The following is a 19,859-nucleotide window of genomic DNA, read 5'->3' as shown; positions in this document are numbered from 1 at the left end:
CGAAAGCTGTAGGTACTGAAGTGCTTGATTCAGTGGCCTGATCTGACAAAGCTTGTCTATTTATTGTAGGGAAGACCAGGGGGAAAACCCAACATAGATAGGTGATGTTAGGTAGGAATTCTGAGGGCACTGTGGGAGTACCTGGAGTGTCTGTGACCTGTGTTTGGTCACAGAAAGCAGTAGGTATTCCTGAAAAGTTATTTTCACGATGAACACCCAAGGGAAGTCTGCAGAAGAGAGGAGAGCAGCTACTGTTCCGAGGCTTCAATTCGCTGTAACGGTACCTTAGGTGTTGGAAATCTCTAAAGGGTCCACAAATGAAGTAATAATAAAAAATCTTGGCAATTAATGAAAGCAAAGCAGGACAGGTTACTCCTGCTTCAGACAGGTTGGGCCATGCAAGAGGACTTTGCCCATCCAATTAATACTCAGTGCTGCAAAATTGTTTTCCTTTTGAGATCAGTAGATTATTCTGGTCAAATACTTAGAACAGCCAGGAATGAAATCTCTTGCATGCTCCCTTTTTTGTATAGCTGTAGGTTTTCCTCTCCCATTTGTATGATTTTGAAGATTTCTGAATATATTTTTAATAATGAGCTTTTACCTGCTGGAACAGAGAAGCAGCGGAATGATTTGTCCCAGCTTTTTGCTGGAGGAAAAATGAATTCTGATTTTTAGAAAGAAAAATTAAAAGCCGTGCTCTTGTTATTGCAGTATAATCCAGTGTTGCAAACCCTGGTGCTGCTCAACAAAATCCATTGAATGTAAGCATTTTGTTGAGACACTGAGCAATTTACCCTTCACCTTAAATGTGCTTGTAAAGGTGTCTGCCCTTACTGTGCTGCCAGGTAACAGCTGGGCTGCAAGGAACACTCAGTTTGCTTTGAGATGCATGCTTCAGTTTTTGGATGTATATGTCTTCTTTTTATTTTTGCCTTTTAATAATGTGAGATTACAATTAATGCTTTACAATAACTATGTTCAAAACTGTGTTCTCTCCTTTTCCACTCCATCTTCCTGTTCTCTTCCCACCAGGCCTTCCAGTGGACCATTCTCAGCTCTCTTCCCTCGTGCTGAAGAATCCCCTAGGCTTGAACCCGACATTTCAGGCGAACTTGAATGCAGCTGCCCAGGGTTCATCTCCTCTTCTGAGTCCTGTCCTTAGTGATGCTGGTGGTGCCAGGGTAGAAGAGGATGATGAAATGAAACGTAAGGTAAAACAATAACGCGACAAGGAAAGTGATGGTTTCAGTTGAGGAGCTGTGCTTGCCGTCACTTAGTACTGATTGCATTACATGTTGTAGTAGAACAGATGCGTTGGGTGGTTAGTGTTAAAAACTCCAGTGCTGAAGGTTTGGTCAGGCCTGTGTTTCTCACTGTTGTGATGGGAATCTCCACTGATGTCTTGGTGTAGGTCTTGTGTTGGCTTCTGCTGCTGGGACCAGTGTGCTTAAGTGCTTGTAAGAGAGAGGACGGTTTAACCAATAACTGAGAGTTGAGATGAAACGATCCATCTCTGTGGGTTGTTTCCACCCACCTGCCCCCAATCTTCAGCCTCCCTATCTCATTTAGACTTTTTGAGATAAGAGTTTGTAGCATTGACAAATTGCTCTGCTGTTAGTTGTCAGTGGTTTTTCTTTTTTAAATACCTCCTCTTGTTTATCCTTATAGCAGGGATATACATGGACAATACATGCAGTGACTGCATTGTCTCTCCTAAATGCTGAAGCCCAATGTGATATTTCAGCAGCTTGAGTTCTCATTCAGGCTGAAATGAATTTATAAAAGAATCTTGAAAGAGAACTTTTTTTATTTTAATCAGTCTTAAGCTTGGTCATTTCAGAGACTTCTAAGGCTTTGATGCCCATTTGACTACAGTATTTTAACTTAAACAAGCCCAGGCAGAAACTGATGTTAAATGGGTTAAATTTAACCAATTGAATTTCAGCAGTTTTGCAGCTTTATTGTACAAGGACAACATCTTAACAATAGCTTTATTAATAGGGGACTGTATTTCCACCTGGTTAATCAGGGCATTTGTATGTAAACTCTTCAGCTCTTACAGTGATACTCCGTTACACTGTGAGAGCCTTCCACTTCTTGGTGCTTCTGGTACAGGGTCTGCCTTGCAGCTGCTGCCAGGACCCAGCTCTTTCCACTCCATGCTGCTGTGATGCTGCTGTTGCTGTAGAAAGCTGCGTTTTTTTGTTACTTTTCGAGTCGCTGTTTTCTTTCATTTTACTGGTAAATGTCTCCTTTTGTAATGGAGGTTGATTGTAGTGATCTACTTGGAAAGTGCGTAGAAGCTGGGCTTTTATGGTGTGGGTTTTTTGGTTTTGTTTTGTGGTTTTGGTTTAGTTTTTTTTCTGTGAGTTCCTCACAGATATTTTTATCACCACTGAAGTCAAAAGCTGAGCAGTTTTTCTGTGCATGGACTTACTCTTTATTTGTTTTTTCTTTCCAGATTTGGTAGTTTTGTGACATTGTAACATAGGTACAAGGCAGTCAGGATGGTCTTTCTTAGTCTCATAATCCTTTGGTTTTGGCCTTTATGAGTTCAGAATAGAGCTTTTCACTCAACACAAGCAGTTCACTTGGTGCGAGCTGCATCTGGAGAGTGTTTGAAGGTTTCCAGGTGAGATTGTGTGTACATCGTATGCTGAAACATTAGTTTTTCCAAGTGAGGATATTTGCCTAGATGCCTGCTCTGGCTGTAGGAATGTTTCCTTTGGACTTTGGAAGCAGACTGATCCCTTAGAGAGTTCTTGTGTTTGGTTTTTTTGTCAGTCGTGAATTGATTTGCTTTCCTCTGGCAGTGCCTTACCAGTAGTGAAGGCATTTGCCAGGGCCTCCGTTATACTGTGACAGCCTTCCACTTCTTGGTGCTTCTGGTACAGGGTCTGCCTTGCAGCTGCTGCCAGGACTCAGCACAGGGGGTTCAGTTAGGACCCGAAACACTGCAAAAAAAGAAAATTAAGGGCGTTAGATTTCATCAGGGAGCAATTAAGAAAGCAGCAGGAACTTCAGGGAATAAACTCAAAGGGGTGATGCAATGGGGAAGGAGAAAGGAAGAAGAGCTCAGGAGATGAAAAGCATCTCTGTGCCTCAAGCAGTCAGCTGGAGAATAAAGTGAAAATGTGCAGAAGTGCTCAAAGGAGATGAAAAAGATAGCCTGTGCAAGGTATGGAAGGTGTGAGGTTGTGGGCATGGTGTTACTTGCACACACCCTCATGCTCTGTATGTTTTCAAGGAAGAAACAATACAGGAAAATGTTTTTGAGAGAGCGGAAAAATCAATCAAGTGAGGATCAAAGGACAAGGTGTGAACTGGGGACAGGCAGGGTCTTTTCCAGAGTCCTCAGGAATATAGTGGATGATGTACCTCCCTTGAGAGTAACTCTTTAAGCAGTTGTTTAAATGAGTAAGAGACGGTGGCAGGCGCAGGTGAGCTAGGAGGGTTCTGGGGAGTCTCCAGGGTGGAGAGGTGATGCTGGGAGGGGAAATGAGCAGATACGCATGCGTGCAGTGATGTAGTGCAGAACTCGCAGCTGGATCATCTCTGCCATGGCTACAGAGATGAGGCTCCCTGTGATCTGTTGTCACAGCCTGTGGTTCATTCCATACCCAGTTTTGCTTTGCCTTGGGAAACTCTATGTTTTCCATGGAAGTTAATTCCTTAAGGGCATTGTGCGCTATAGTATCCTCTGCAGAGCCCAGGAGGCAGCGTACACAGAGCTGTGTTACACAAAAAACATACCTATTAGCAGTAATTCTCATATAATGTAGGAGACTTCTGAAGTTCCAGCCAGGCTAGCCTGTGTTGTTCTGTTGATTTATTAGCAGGGTGTTCCATGACAAGTAAGTGTGCAGGAGGAAGGGGGTAAGCGAGATACAACGGCTGTGTCACCTGTCTCCAGGGAGGTCAGGAAGATGATGGTCCTGTCCTTTGGGAAGAGGCTGCTTGAGAAGGACGCCCACTGAGGTTAAACAGCATTTTGAAGGTTTATGACACTACAGTCAGGCAAATAGCTCAAGAAAATATAAAAAATACCTGAAGCCAAGATGAGTTAGGACTTTCCATTCCACCATGTACCTGAGACGGGTATATTAAAGTTAAGAGGATGGCTATGGTGTGAATAGAAGTAAGAATGTGGGAGTTTGTCCTCTGGTTCCTCTAGGGAGGGCGCTGATGTTGGGACATGGAATCTAGCATGAAATAACCTGAAACTGGCTAGATAGTTTCTCAAAATTAATTATTTGAGGATACACACCTCCAGGGATTCTGTGTGACTAAGATGGACTCAATGGTATCACTGAGCAACTGGGAAAACATCTCCTCCATGAGCATTATTGAAATGGAGGATTTGGAAGCATTGAGTAGCTGTGCTGACAGTGCTGGGTGGCACCTCAAAGTATCTCTCAAAAGGGAATTCTTTATTAACCTGGTTCATACAAGGAAAAAGGAGGAAAAAAGTCAAGGCTTTGTTACCCTCAGGAGGAGCTAAGATGGATGCCAAATTTTGACATAACTCAAATGGGTTTGCTGTCGTTTATTTTCACCAAGCAAGGATTTGGCACAAAACTGCAGCACAACATAGTGTGTTGAAGGGGCTAAGCAGCATCTTAGCTTGAAATGTGATTATTTCCTTAGTATTAGTTATGTGATTTATTTTGCTGTTGTTTTCATAACGTATGTTTTCAGGCTAGCTCTGCTTTTGGTTCATTGCAGCTGCAGAACATCTCTTTTCACTCTTTCCTTCCTTTGTGCTTCCGTGTCCATTCTGTCTTCTCTTTTCTTTAAATAGCAGCCCTGGAGCCTGTGATTGATGTAGTTTGATTTTTGTGTTTTCTTAGCTAATTATTACAGTCTTCAAAAGGGTTTGAGTGAAAGCTGTAAGTGGAAATCGAATAGTTTTGGAAAAGGACTGTATTGCAAATCTGCTGTACTTCCTTTGATTAGGGAATTGTTTAAAACCTAGGAGGATTGGAATAACTGTTTCCATATTTTTATAAAGTGCTCCTTTGATTTTTGAAAGTTCATGTAACTGATATATAATTAACTATTTTTTTCATAATCTTGTAATATAAATAGTATTTTGTAGTAAAGTCAGTATTGGAGAATATGATACTGATTACAGAGATGTCCTGTTAGTAATCAACGGCTCCATTAGGACACAGTAAAGGGAAATGTATGTAAGGTTTGAGCTTGTGCTTAGTAATAAATAGAACATGTGTATTTTAATACTTGATTGATTACTGTGTATTCTATCCAGCGCTGCCCAGCTGACAAGGCATACTTCATAGCAAAGGAGATTCTTGCTACAGAACGGACGTATTTAAAGGATCTGGAAGTTATTACAGTGGTAAGGGGGTTTAACATTCTTCAATGATTTAATTTTCTTAACAGATTTGTAATTGTTAATTGGGGAAAACTTGGAATTCCTTCCAGATATCAGAAGAAGGAAGTCCTATGATAAAGCATAATCCATGAGCCATGTAGATGTTACCTTCCTTGTTACATAGGCCCTCATGTGGGGGAGCAGTACCTTCTCTGGCCTTCCATGGTTAGCTCCAACAGCTACATCGCGTGTCATTTTGATGTCTTAGGCAAACTTTCACTTGGAAAATTGTAAACAAGGATGCAAATGTGCAAATCTGTTTTGCATTCAACTCCAGTGATAGTCATTGCTGTCAGTTCTGCTTGTAATCTGTCTGTCAGCTCTGCAGAATTCCCTGGGGAGCTGTTGTCTTCGTCCCTTCAGATTGTGAGAGCAGATGACAGTTGCAGAGGGTGTTAATGATCCTTAGGGCTTTGAGGAGTTTTGTCTTTTTTTGTTGCTTGTTTTTCTTTCTGTTCCTTTTCCCTTCCTTTCACCCAGAGTGGACAAGTGAGACCTTGTTTGGAGGACAGCTTGAGCTTCCAACTCTCTTTCTTTAAAAGGCTTTGTTCATGTAGTTTAGGTTTGAACACTTTGACTGTTGCGTTCCTATAAGCTCTAGTTTCAATTTCATCAAAGAGAAGCATGAGTCCCTTAATTCTGTGTATCTTCAGTTGAGGTATTCTCTGCAAGCTCAATGAGCATCATTTCTCTCCGATTCCTCCTAGAGGCTTCCCAGCACTTCTCCTGAACGATGGGGGAACATCTGGTACCTCAGAGGTTTGGGGTTTTCTTAAATATTTTCATTCCTTCCAGAAAGGGAACGTAAAGCAATAAAAAAAGTGCAGTGTGTGACATGCAACAAGGTGTCTCCAGCTACTGGAAAACTTGCACAGGACTTTAAAGCTTTTCCAAATTACATCTTCGCTAATATTTCTCCTTCCTTCCTGCTGTTTCCCTATGCACATGCTTTCTCCTCCCCCATTGCTGCAGGAGCAGGAACTTTTATGGTAGCAATTAATTTCTTCAATGGAGAAACGTGTCTCATGTATGTTTTGTTCCGGCAGTGGTTTCGCAGCGCAGTCATCAAGGAGAATGCTATGCCAGAGGGCCTGATGACATTGCTCTTCTCTAACATAGACCCGATTTATGAGTTTCATCGAGGCTTTCTGAAAGAGATTGAGCAAAGGCTATCACTCTGGTAAGCATTAATAGTGTGGTCCATGGGCAGTGAGCTGGGTGACCTTTTCCTATGGCCTCACTTCAAGACTGTACTAAATCTCTTTTTGAACTGGTATTTCTGTGTAAGTGGAATCAAGGAAAAAGTCTTTTAATACATTATAGTTTTTTTAAAAGGTACTGAATACATTTTGCAAAGGCCATTTTTCAATTATTGCCTTGTATGTGATATCATAGAATCATATGAATTGTACTCCAGATCAGGGTTTTTATCATAACTTGGACTGAAAAAGACCCTTAAGATCATTGAGTCCAACCATCAGTATAACCTGGTGTTGTCTCTGTAGCCTTAGAAAAGAGAGGAAACACAAAGCCCAAAAGATGTATGTGTTTTTCAGCACCTGGTTAATGAGTCTTCAGGTGAAATCTAGAAAACACTTTGTAATTAAGACTTGAGTTCAGTTCTTGCAGCACAATTTCTTTCGAAGAGCGTATTTTCAGTCTTTTAATGTTTGTACTGCTTTCTCCTGACCTGAGATGTAATGTATTAGAATACAGTTGCCATTCAAAAGGTAGTATGAACGAAAATAAATGTGGGTTGGATCATGATGTGGTATTTTTTCAGAAGTCTGAGAGGTTAAACTCCCAAACAGACTTTCGTTTCAGACAAGTTCATTTCTGTTCCTTTCATGGTTTTCTAAGCATGGCTTTGTTTGTTATTTCATACAGCTTCCACATTTCTGTACCAAGTTTTCAGCCCAGACAGTGAGATGGGAATGTCATGTGGCTAAAAATGGATAGCAGAGGTGTTAATGTTAGTACTGCTTCCCTTAATTTTACTGAAGGAGTCCTTCAAATGCAGATACCCAGGAAGCCTTTGTTGAAGTTTGTGTCTTGAAGTGCAGGGGAAGGTGGAGGGAGAAAATCAAAATTCCTTGATCTCCCCTGTACTGCACTGCCTTATTTTTTCCCCTTATGTGTATTTCAGGGAAGGAAGAACCAATGCTTACGTGAAAGGAGATTATCAACGCATTGGAGATGTCATGCTCAGGAATATGCGTACCCTGAAGGTAGATAAAGGATTAAAACAGTGGACTCTTCAGAATTGTTGAGTCAGTTTTTTCTTTGGTCAATGATGGGGGCTTGAGGCTTGGCACTTCCACTAAACCTGAACTGACTTGCAAATAATTGTTGTTGATAAGCAAGTAGAAACCCCATGAATACTTACAGCAAGGTGTTATACCACTGTTGCTTATCTAACCGCCTATGTTTATCCTCAGAAAAGGTCGTTCAGCAGAAAATAGAGAATTATTTAATTAGCTTCACTGTCTCTCCTCTATTTGCACAGCTTGAACTCACCCCTGTGGATACACTGTTACATAAGGGTGTTTAATCCAAAATATAAATACTTCTTTAACTGCAGAGTAGCTTCTTCTGAAATGAGGTCATCTTCACTTGGAGTGCCTTCATATGGGACAGTTAACACTTGTGCTGTCGTCGCGGAGTAATGATTCCATAAACATCAGGGAGTGGCTGCTTTTTCCTGTTATATTAATGTTTTGCTTTGACCCAAGTAAATTTTTATATGATTCGACAGGAGTTTACCAGTTATCTGCAGAAGCATGATGAGGTCCTGACAGAACTGGAGAAAGCAACAAAACGCTTAAAGAAGCTGGAAATGGTGTATAAGGAGTTTGAGCTTCAGAAGGTTTGCTACCTGCCCCTCAACACATTTCTGCTCAAACCAATTCAGAGACTGATGCACTACAAGTTGATCCTGGGAAGGCTTTGCAAGCACTACACAGCAGAGCACCGGGACTTTGCTGACTGCCGGAGTGAGTGAGCTCTCAGCTGTATACGTGCTAGGCAGAAACTGATTCCCCTGTACACGCAAAGTTCTGCCTGTACCCTGGGAGAGGCAAGCGTTACATCTACAAATTCAATGTGAATACTTTTTCTCCATTCAGGACCTCTAACTCTCACATGCAGCTTCATGGAATACACAGGAACTTTAATTTAGATTGCTGAAAACACAACTGCTTAGTGAATACTGTAATTTGAACATCCTAAAAAAAAAAGCCAACTAGAATATACCAAGTAGAATAGCAGAAAACCAGCAGGAGGCAGCTGAATTAAAAAAAAAATAGTGTTTAGCTTATGTTTTAAAATTAACTTTGGTTTTCTTAAAGGATTTGGTACCAGGTTTCCCTACTCTCCTACCATGCTCCGGTGCAGGGCTCCTAAGCTTTTTGCAATAGATAAAAATTTGCCTTAACTGCTGGTTTGGAAAATACAAAAGATAACTTAGATATGGACTGTTCTCTTTGCATGGAATTAATGCTTTTTCTGGCATTCATAGAATCCCAGACTGGTTTGGATTGGAAAGGACTTTAAAGATCATCCAGTTCCAACCCCCATGCCACAGGCAAGGGCACCTTTCCACTAGACCAGGCTGCTCAGAGCACCGGACACCTCAGCCTTGAACATTCAAGGAAGTGTTTTTCTCATGGCTAATCTTGATGGATCTTAGCGTTTCGATTAAAGCTGGAAATCAGTCCTTTTCTTGTCCCTTTTTTAGAAGGGGGGGTGTGTGCAGGTTTTTTAGGAACTCTTTGTTGTTTATAAGTAAGCATAGGAAGAAGCATGGAAGAAGCATATAAGAAGCATAAGAGCCCTATGAAGTTGATTGCTGGTCTCCATTTTGCCCCTAGGTAGCTATAAAATATGCTTTAAGAAGTTGGCAGTAGGTCCCTTCCAAACTATTCTGTCCTATTCTAAACCTGGCTGTCAATTTCAGATTCAGTTTTCCAGGGATAAAATTGGTGGCCTGGGTTTGTCTGCTCTGTTCTGATCCCCTTGGTGCCATATTCCTTATAGATGCACTGAAGGAAGTCACAGAAATGACGTCTCAGCTGCAGCACAGTCTCATTCGCCTGGAGAATTTCCAGAAGCTCACAGAGCTGCAGCATGACTTGATCGGTATAGATAATCTCACAGCACCTGGTAGAGTAAGTACCTTTGCATAGTTTCCAGAGCCTTTATTATTTTTATGTCCAAGGAAGTGCCTTTGAATGATGTGCTTGCTGTCACTGCCTCTGTATTATGGAACAACTGTAAAGGCTTTGTATAATTGTCTTCATAGTAGGTCCCATGGAGGTCTTGATGGCCTAGGGAATAGATAAAAAATGTTTCTGCTTAGACTCTGGCTATAGTTTTCTGTTTCCAGATACTGGGTACACTGGGATACCATGCTCTGTGTTTGGGTGGGAAGCAGTATGTCATGTACTCTATAGGAAATCCACTGCCAGGTCGGCTTATGTCTGTCTGGTGCAATCTCTGTCTATGGACTGAGATTGCGTGGAGAACATAGTGGTGGTGAGAGCCATGTCACTGGGCAAAACTAGTATCAGTGACTCTCGTTTCTTAGTACTTTGTCTAGTTCCTGCTTGGTTTCTTTGTTTCTCTGTTTTTGATAGATATACTGAGCATAAGTACAGGAGCCTCGCGTATGTTTTTGGGATGCTATGGCAATCACTGCAGTGGGATGTAAGTGTAATAGGTGAACTGCTGGCATCCAACAGGAACTCTCCTCCTTTTCCTTCTCTTGCTTCATTGATTTAAATGCTGGTTGCAGCAAGGAGCTGATTCACGTTACAAAACAGAAGGAAAGGTGTCATCTGGCATTTAACAAATCTGTTTAGTGATCATTGCTGGGCACCAATCAACATCTGTATACTCTGGGATGAAAAAAGGAACCATTAAAATTCTCTGTGTTTGGGAAAGATGAAGCTTTGTCTAACTTCTTATTTTCCACTGCAGGAGTTTATCCGTGAAGGTTGCTTGTACAAGCTCACTAAGAAAGGTTTACAGCAGCGGATGTTCTTTCTGGTGGGTGTTGCTTTCATAAACCCAAACTCCTCAAGATAAAGTTGTTGTGAAAGTGTGATGAAAATCAGCAATCAGAACTGAAAGCCCACTCTATGGGATTTTTAGAGCGGGCGTGATTGTGACAACACTGCCTGTTCAGCCATTTCCTTAATGGCATGTAGTTTTAATGGAATTTTAAGGATTAATTGCCTCTCTTATAAGTAAAGAGTGGCTTTAAGGAAATGGGGCCAAACTGACTGAGAAATGGCAGTTGTTGGGTTTTTTCTCATGTGTTTACAGTGGCCTTTAAGCAACAGATTGTTTAAGAAGATACTAAAAATACTTGGCTGTGCCTGCTGTCTCCAGAGCACTGATTGTATTCCTCCTGCCTTTTTCAGTTCTCGGATATGTTACTGTACACAAGCAAAGGGGTTACAGGGACAAATCAGTTCAAAATTCACGGACATCTTCCTCTGCATGGCATGTTGGTAAGTGCTTTCAAGTTGCATCACAACATCAGGGAAATTCACCTTGAAGCAGGTTGAAGCATTCTTTCAGAGCATGAGATCCAAAGCCATGAACTGCTTCCAGGCCAGTGACAGCAGCCTGTGTGTCAAACTCTTGTCTGCAGGCAATAAGCTTGTTCCTTCCATCCTTAGCAAAACAGCTGGAGCACACCCTTTTGACCATTCATTTTCAAGCTGCTGAAAGAGGCTGATCTGGAAATAGGGATTTGTCCTGGCATTTTCTCCCTGTACACACACCTAGGCATCTAATCAGTTCTCCTGTCTGCCCACCCCCCTATTCTAATGGGACTGTTCTTTCTGTGTTTGATTTGCAGCTGATAGTGCTTGACCCACCGGTAAGTAATAAGCTGAATCCTGCTCAGAACCCTCTTCCCCTGTTGGATGTGGTGGTGTGCTGCTAGAGCTGTGGCAGTAGAAACACACAATGTAGATTTTCATAGAGAGACAACTTAGACCTGAAATAGGTGGTATTCATAAAAACGTAGCTGTTTTGCACTTACTGCAACCGGGTTGTAATTGTATTTGACTCAAATTCCTAGCTAGCCAAGGAGGGCAGGTTTAGTGTTTGTCAGTCACCAAGCAGTGATGAGAAAAACCTTTTCTTTTTGTGCAGGTGGAGGAGAGTGAGAATGAATGGGCTGTCCCACACTGCTTCACCATCTATTCAGCACAGAAAACCATAGTGGTGGCAGCAAGGTAACAACATTTCCTCAGTTGCCTGTAGGTTTGGTAGATATGTTCTCCAAGGAGTTACTTTTCAGTTGTTTGCTGCAGAGCCAGGGGGTGTTTTGTGCATTCTCTGGAAAGCATGACTTCAAAACAAACACAGGATGCTTCACAACTCCTTTATCAGTGTTGTGTTTTGGGAACAAATAAGTTACCTCACAAAACAGTGTGTTACCAAGCACACAGCAGCAGCAAATAACACTTGTATTGTTATTGCCATTGTATTGTTTTCTAGTTAGCAGTACAGTCCTTTAAACAACTGTTATAAAAGCAGGAGACAACATGAAATCTAAACATACAAATGTTTGAGAGACCTAAAAAGAATTAAGAACATCCTGCTGAATATAAGGAGGGGAGAGTTCCCACATGCATCTCATGAAGGAAGCTGGGAAGGGAGAGAAAAAAATAAAGGATGATTTGGAGAGGAAACTGACTACTTTTCAGTGTAACTTGTCCCTGTGCTGTGAGTTCGGTGCCTTTTATTACTTTATATCTGAAATACTTAGATGGCTATTATGCGTGTTCTCTCAGGATGAGAGTGTTTAAGTACATATAGCACTTCAAACAGCAGTTGTGCACACAGGGAATGTAGCCAGAGGTAAAAAAGAAACGCTGTGGCCATTTCTAAAGGAAAACCTTATGCTGCTGCATACCAATGAATATAGATACATATATTTGAGCAGCAAAGCTCTTATGACATAATAATGGCTTGAGCCATGGATCTTGTAATGGAAACTATGTGGGGTTAAGATATCAGGTAATAAATCCTATGTCCCCTTTAAAAGCTGTCCTGTCTCTCAGGTTGCCTCTTGTCCTTGAAAAAAATCATTTCCAGGATGGTCATGCCACCCATCTTCAGAATGCTTTTTGGAGTGAAAACAAGATTTCATGTTCGAAATAGCCCATCAGCTATGAAGCTGTCTGTATGAAGAGCAGTGATGCCTTAGACCGTGTAATTCCTCTTCTGAGGCTGATAGTTCCAGAGGAGAATATGTGACCCTTTGGCTGTCTGTTCTCTTTGCTGTAAAGTCCAAGCTTTAAATGTTTTTTTTAGTCTTGTTTCAAGGCCTGAAAGTAAAGGTGAAGGCTGCATGAGGACAGCTTCCTATATGGAAAGCTCATGCGCTGGGGGAATTGGTATTTTATTTGTATTTGTTCAATGGAAAGGGGCTGCTCCTTGTGGGCAGTGATTTGTGCCTTCCGTCAGCACACTAGCACTCTGCCACGGCTCCAGGCTGAGGTGATCTCCATTTGCACTGTTCATCCTGCAGTACCCGCCTGGAGATGGGGAAGTGGATGGAAGACCTGAACATGGCAATTGAAATGGCCAAGAAATCTACTGAGAAATCTGACATGCTTCTGGAGAACTCAGTATGCAATCGCTCCAACAGTAAGTGCTGTTCTCTGCCTTCTTGAAAAGCATCAGCTGTCGTGTACTTTTCATCTTTCCTGTTGTGAACTTGATTACATGGATGGTGTGGGTTTATAATTTGTATGGTAATTGGGAGTTAATTGTGCTTTTGTTTTAATCAAAAGGAATATGCTTGTCTTCCTAGACTGATCTTCCTGGTAACTTTCAATGCAGCAGAGATGCTCCTGTTACAGAGTTGTTGGTTTTATAATGTCCTTTATTCAACTCTTACATAGATTTTTCTCAGTGTAAAGACGTAGTACGTTTTCTTGCCCAGAAATGGGGTGAGTTTGGAGATCAGCTTTTATAGTCCAGCATTCTTGTGCCTGTCTCTGGTGTTGTTATGGATGTGCTGAAACATGTTGTATGCCTTCTTGGACCACTTCTTCCTATTCCTCACTAAGGATTATCTGAAGATTAAATGTGGGGGTTTTTTTGTTTGTTTTACACAGTATTGAGTCAGCTGCCCCAAGCAGAGCTGAGTAATGAAAGGCAAAACAGTCTGCTCAGAGTGGTCTTTTGGAGCTGTGTAACCACTTCAAGTTTGTGTATTTTAAACCTGGACCATAGGAACTAAAATAGGGTTTTTTTCCTCAGGAATCCCTGCTTCTCTTGCTCTGTGTATTGCAGTTTTCTTAAACCAGTACTGAATTCTCCTCCCCCAGGATCCTCTGATGAGGTCTCTCTAGAACAGGAGTCCGAAGATGACACACACTCTTCTCGTAGCTCCTTGGACAGGCAGAGCCACCACCGTGCCAACACAACCATGCACGTGTGCTGGTACCGCAACACGAGCGTCTCCATGACTGACCACAGTGTGGCTGTTGAGGTACCTGCAGGGAGCAGCTCTCACGTCTCACTGTCCATCCTGGCTCTCTCAGCCACTGCTCATCCTCCACTCCATCTCCCATTTTGCCTTGGCAGCATCTCTGCATCCATGGGAGATCATGGGCTACTAAAAGGCCACTGCATGCTTGCCCTCCTCTGTGCATGTCTGTGTCTGCATACACATGCTCCTGTCTCCTTGCAGCAGGGTTTTGCTTCAACAGAGGCACTGAAGGAAGCAAATATTAGAGGAAACCCAGGCTATCCTAGGACTGACTTGTTCCTTTGGGTTTCATCAGCCTTGCTGGAAGTTACCTACCCATGATCTTTTCCTTTAGAGATTGACTCTGCTGTACTGAGGTCTGGTTAGCTACTCTGCTACATCTAGAATTAAGAAGAGAATCTAACTTCTCTGACCTTCCCTCACTGGCAGGGGTGAGCAGCAAGCATTAGAAAGTGCCATTTTACAGCAGTGTTGTGTTATGCTGAACAGAGACTTAATATGTGTCTGCTAATCTGCTGTTACCATGGGTCTTACCACTCAGCATGGCTTCATGGCACACTGCTGGCATGTTTTTGCACTGAATCCTACAGATTTCAAGAGAAATGACTGTTCAGGGCTCCTTCTGCAGAGCACTGGTTGCACCAGAACTGCAGTTTCACTTCAGGTGGCAGTTTGGCAAGGTCAGTTGAGTAGGAATCCTTCCTGGAGGCTGGAATGCTTGGAAAACTTCCAGAAGTGGGAAGGAATCTAAATACCATGAAGAGAAAAAGGAGGTCACTAACTAGACAAACAGTAATGGGGCAGGGTACTGCATCCTTGTATTTGTACCTTTTTACCTTCCCTGCACTGTTCTTAAGGCATTTTTTATTTAATGGAAGGAGTTAAAGGTTGGGCACTGAAGCTCCTGGGTTTTCATGATGTAGAAGGCGTATCTATCGGCTCAGTTAAAGAGGTCCTGGGGATTGGCTTAGGATACAGAAGTTCGGTGCTTTGGCTGGCAAAGAAAGTGGTTTCTATTGGAGGGAGCAGGCCTTCCTTTCCCTGCTGATCCCCTTGTGAAAGGCACCATCTTACTGTTCTGTACCTGGATAATGAGACAACCCTGCTACAGACTCTGGGATTAAGCGTGTGAGTTCTTGCAGCTCCTTGCTTTCGTCTGTTCCATGTTCTAACCCATCTGTTATTTTTCACAATCCATTTTCCTTTAACAGATGCCTTTCTTGCATCACTTCTCTTATCCTAACGTTCTGTTTTTCTTTCTCTTTCCCTTTTCTCTGCTCAGTTTTCTGCTCTCTTGCTGTTTCTCCAGAGCTTCCTCCTCGCTATTTGCTGGGTCAGGCCCAACGGCCCAACACAATCACCCATGTTTGTTGGTACCGGAACCAGAGCCTATCCCTGTCTGATTACCTGTGCATGATCCAGGTAAAATGCCTGTCAAGTTCTGTGCTGGTGGGGAGGAGCCATGAGATGCCAAGGAAAATGCACTGCTGCGCAATTTGTAATTGCTCAGTGAGCCCACATATGCTGGTGTGAGGATGTCACAGCAGCAGAGTTATAACTTTGATACAGTATTTCCTCTTGTTTATGCTTCCCCAAATTGTTCTCTATGTATAAATCTACTGCATATCCTATCTTGTCTAATTGGAAAACCCATTTGCTGTCATTCCATGCCATAGGTTTCCTTATCCCACTGCACAAGCACTGGGTGACTGATTCCAAGCCAGCAGTGCTCAACTTCCCCGCAGCCTGCTTACCACGCTGGGCTTGGCTTTGCACAGCTGCCACATGGCACCCTCTGTTTCCTCTTCTGCTTAATTTTCCTCCTCATGCAGTGTGCTCTATGTGGTTTCTTCTGCACATAAAAAAAGGTGGCTGAAGGGATGGACACCCTCCTGGCTGTCACTGTTCCCCTGGCCACAAAGGAGAGTGGCTGCTGGAGGGATGAGTCGGTGCAGCACCCTCCTGACATTGCACTGAGATACAGTGAGAACTTAAACATGAAGGGGAACTTGCTGTTAATGGAGAGAAATCACTGCCTGGTTTATAAGAAGTTAGTTGTGAATTAGTGAACTGAAGATACAGTCACTCAGTTGCCATGTGAAATATCTGGAGGCCTTTCACAACAGGGGAGCAAGTGCAGGAGCAGTTGTAGGAGCCTCAAGCTTTTTCTCTATGGCAGCTGCTGTCTTTTTCTGAAGGACAAGCGGCCCGTGGTTTCACAGGAGTTTTCATTCTCTGCTAGAACCAGCTCTCTGGATACTTGCTGAGGAAGTTCAAGAACAGCAATGGCTGGCAGAAACTGTGGGTCGTCTTCACCAACTTCTGCTTGTTCTTCTACAAAACACACCAGGTGAGCAAGTGGGTGGCTGCCCCATCCCTGGCAGTGTTCAAGGCCAGGCTGGACAGGGCTTGGGACAAACTGGGCTAGTGGAAGGTGTCCCTGCCCATGGCAGGGGTTGGAACTGGATGAGCTTTAAGGTCCCTTCCAACCCCAGAGCAGTCTGGGATTCTCTGATTTCCAATTCTGTTGATGGTACTGACGTTCTGTGGGAGAGGGGGAAAATGCCACCTCCTGCAGTGACTAATGGAGGTGAGGGAATCAGCAGCGTTTTGTCCATTTCTCTCCCTGCTGGGCTTAGCACAGTTAAACAGGCATCAGGGATTTTTCTGCCTGGGGTGCATCAGTGCCTGCTTCATAACAAACTGTGCTGCAGTGCAACTGGTGGCTTTTCCTTTTATTAACCCAATAAACTCTATTTATTTTATCCAGGTTTCTTGCCTTGAGGGCACATTTCTTTTGGGAGGGATATTTTAACTTTTGTGTCAGATCTTTGCTTGCAGTTCCAGAGAGAGGAAGTGGAGGAGGAAGGAGGAGCCCGGGAGGCAGCAGTGGACAGGGGAATAGAAGCAAGTGAACTATAAAACCAGGGAAAGGACTGGGGGAAGGTTTCATTATAAGCTGTCAGAGGCCTTGCAAAAGATAAAGGCTGCTTCTCCTCCTGTTTTGTCCTAAATAATACAAAGGTATTAGCTGTACGATATGCAAGAATGAGTGCAGGTTGGGATGAGCTGGGTGGCAGGAGATGCCTTGCACTAAGGGCTGGGCTGTTGGGCTGTTCCAGGATGATTATCCCTTGGCCAGTCTCCCACTGCTCGGCTATGCAGTCAGCACTCCTGTGGAGGCAGACGGTATTCAGAAGGATTATGTCTTCAAGCTGCAGTTCAAGTCCCATGTGTATTTCTTCAGGGCTGAGAGCAAATACACCTTTGAGAGGTAATTTTTGGCTTTCCCTGTCTGTCTAGGTATATGATAATATACTGTTAACTCACTGGTTCATCATCCGACTCTTTCCTCCTGAAAACAGGAGTTACAACACAAGGCTGAGAGCAACATGTGCAGTGCTGCTTTTCACTTTTCTTTCCCTGTAACAACGTTTAGCAGCGCTGTTAGGGCTACCACACATGGTCCAAAGTGAATCATGTTTCAAATACATCATGTACAAAGCTTTGCTGTTACATTAGCTGTTGAAAACCCTTGCACTGTGTCCTGCCGTGCAGGGTAGTATTGGCTGGTTTGGAGTGTGTTTGTATGGAGAAAGTGGCATGTGCTTCTCACTTCCTTGGGAGAGCATCACACCTTCATAAGCAATGTATGTATCAGCTACCTGAGCAGGGTAGTGCTTTTTAATCCATTGGTTTCATGTGATTTCAAGGAGAGAATGTCTAATTCACAATGGATGTACACTTAGAATACAGTGTGCTCTTCCAAGAGCTCTGTGGAGCTCAAAGCACTGTTACTAGGTTGTTACTAGGACAGGCAGCCATGTTCCACAGTGTATTTACCACATCTCAAGCTATTCATTTGAAGAATTAATTTCCTAAAAGACTTGTAAAAGGAAGGTGGAAAAGTGGATGTTTTGTGGTGTTTGGTGAAAGGGGTACAGCTCATAATGGAAGGAAGAGATGATGCATCTGTGAGTGAGCCGTTGAGCATTTCTAATGTCCTTTCTCGCCAGGTGGATGGAGGTGATCAAGAGAGCCACCAGCTCTCCAGCCAGGTCGAGCCTGCTGCTTCCAAAGGATGAGAAGGACAGTCACACAGACTGACATGGGGCAGAGCTGGATCTCTGGTGTAAACATCAACAGAAGAGGCAGCTGGAAACAGGAGTCTGGAGCTGATAAAGAACCAGGAGGGTCATTTCTACCTGGTTTGGAAAGTGGGAGTTGAAGGAGTTGCAGATGGTGATCACATCCACTACCAATGGTATGGAAGAGGGTCAGGTCTGCTTCAGTTGAACCTACTTAAGAGAGAACCTAACAACTGCAGAGCTTCAGTGTGCACGCATCAGGGAAGGTTTATTGTTCCAGTTGTACCTGTACAGTAACACCCTTGCCTGCTTTGAAGGCACATGCCTCTTGGTTTTACTTTTTGACTGGATGGCCAGCATATATGGGAGAAAAACAGCAGCTGTCAGTGCTGCAGTTGGCTCGCAGCTGCTGGTGCCAGCGCTGGCTCCCAGAAGTTCCCTTTCCCCTGATGCTCAGTGTGGTTGGCTGTACAGTAATACAAGCTGTTCTTGTCAGCCTGCTGGCACAGTCGGCTCGGACTAACAGGGGATCCACAGACATATTAGCTTAAACACAGTTCATGTCAATCAGAAACTGCAGCTCTCATAGAACAACTCTGCTCTTTGGCAGCTGCCATGGCAGCAGTTTTCCATGGGACGTGGGAGGAATGAACGTCTGCTGAGCTGTTGAGGTTTTGCTATATTGTGGGTTGGTACAGGTAGGGTGATGGTTTTTCCTCTGAACTCTACTATGATTCTATGCTGAGAGGGTCAGTCACTATTCTCATTTCACATCTCCGGAGTTTCTTTATCCTGTCGTAGGCATTACTTAAGCCATGGGATGACAAACACGCTCTCCACTCTGATGCAGGTGATGTTTTCAAGGCATTTAAGCATTACAGGAGAACAGGCTTCTCTGAAAGTCACTTACATGTGCTTGTGTCACTCAAAGACTCCTGAAAATCCCTATTCTTACCTTTGAATTTGGGGCAGGATCCATATTCTGTTTCTCGTGAAGGTGTGAAAGTCACTGGATTCCAGTTGGAGCATCGGTGTCTGTGGACTCTATTAAATCTCTGTATTAAATCTGAAATGTTTGCAGTTTGTTCTGTTTTTGTAAGGCTGTTACATTCGGTTGCCTCCACAGAAGGACTGAAATAAGCAAAGTGCCACAAAATGCTGTTGGATGTGGCTTTGATGGGCTCTAGGGACTCTGCTTTTGTATTAGACTGAAAAGTATTTGCATACTAGAAGGAACAATGCAATGGTGCAGTGAAAGAAAAGCGTCGCACGTTGGGAGGATGGAGGAATGTGGAGATCCTGTGAGACAGGAACTGCAGAGGTCAGCATGTGCATTCTCCAAGGCTGTTTCAGGTTATGGTGTAACGTGTGGGATGAGGACTGTGGGTTCCAGAGGGATTTTCCAGACTGCTCACTTGGCATTCACATCCTAGAGAAGATCAGATCCAGCCTTGTCCACCACTGTCACAATGACCATTGTCCCATGTAAGTTAAATGTACCTAATTTATTAGTGTCTTTTTAAAAATGTTGTTAACTGTTGTAGGTGTATACATGTGGATTGCTTAGATATGTTATAATGCAGCTGAATATGACTGTTTGAAGTAAATAGCATCTTGCTATAAAACTCTCTCAGCCTCTTATTCCTGAGCCCATCATCCCCATCCATGGCCACGCTCATGGGAAGATGGACAGCGTCTATACAGAAGCATTGCTTTTTCTCAGGACTGAGGGAAAAGGTTTCACACTTGCTCAGTGAGTGCATTCAGTGGTTTTCCTGGAGGATAGTGCCAGTTGTTTTGTCATGGTCACTTACTGGGGGCTGTCAGCAGGAGCGTTTTCCTCTTTCATGAGAGC

The 19,859-nt window shown here is 43.2% G+C and overlaps 1 protein-coding gene across 5 annotated transcripts in view; it reads left to right on the top strand.

Annotated features, from left to right (window-relative positions):
• The window catches only part of FARP2 (FERM, ARH/RhoGEF and pleckstrin domain protein 2), a 73,387-nt gene extending 53,758 nt beyond the window's left edge, over positions 1 to 19,629 (top strand). For 2 of the 5 annotated variants that reach the window (XM_061345266.1, XM_061345265.1), the window contains exons 14-27: positions 1,036 to 1,214; positions 5,273 to 5,362; positions 6,445 to 6,578; positions 7,545 to 7,626; positions 8,154 to 8,391; positions 9,434 to 9,564; positions 10,376 to 10,444; positions 10,822 to 10,911; positions 11,564 to 11,646; positions 12,948 to 13,066; positions 13,753 to 13,916; positions 16,159 to 16,266; positions 17,039 to 17,190; positions 17,933 to 19,629. In XM_061345266.1, coding sequence (XP_061201250.1) covers positions 1,036 to 1,214; positions 5,273 to 5,362; positions 6,445 to 6,578; positions 7,545 to 7,626; positions 8,154 to 8,391; positions 9,434 to 9,564; positions 10,376 to 10,444; positions 10,822 to 10,911; positions 11,564 to 11,646; positions 12,948 to 13,066; positions 13,753 to 13,916; positions 16,159 to 16,266; positions 17,039 to 17,190; positions 17,933 to 18,023 — 1,730 coding nt within the window. In that variant the 3' untranslated portion in view covers positions 18,024 to 19,629. Of the gene's footprint in view, positions 1 to 1,035; positions 1,215 to 5,272; positions 5,363 to 6,444; positions 6,579 to 7,544; positions 7,627 to 8,153; positions 8,392 to 9,433; positions 9,565 to 10,375; positions 10,445 to 10,821; positions 10,912 to 11,563; positions 11,647 to 12,947; positions 13,067 to 13,752; positions 13,917 to 15,198; positions 15,339 to 16,158; positions 16,267 to 17,038; positions 17,191 to 17,932 lie in introns of those variants that run through there. The other 3 variants (XR_009724194.1, XR_009724193.1, XM_061345267.1) reach the window with 3 other exon arrangements.
• The last annotated feature ends 230 nt before the right edge of the window (positions 19,630 to 19,859 follow it).

This window comes from Neopsephotus bourkii, unplaced genomic scaffold, assembly GCF_033783945.1.
Source record: "Neopsephotus bourkii isolate Nb327-2 ecotype Australia unplaced genomic scaffold, CSIRO-AGI_Nbou_v1 NB_234, whole genome shotgun sequence".
Classification (NCBI taxonomy): domain Eukaryota; kingdom Metazoa; phylum Chordata; class Aves; order Psittaciformes; family Psittacidae; genus Neopsephotus; species Neopsephotus bourkii.
This window is presented reverse-complemented; position numbering and strand designations above follow the sequence as displayed.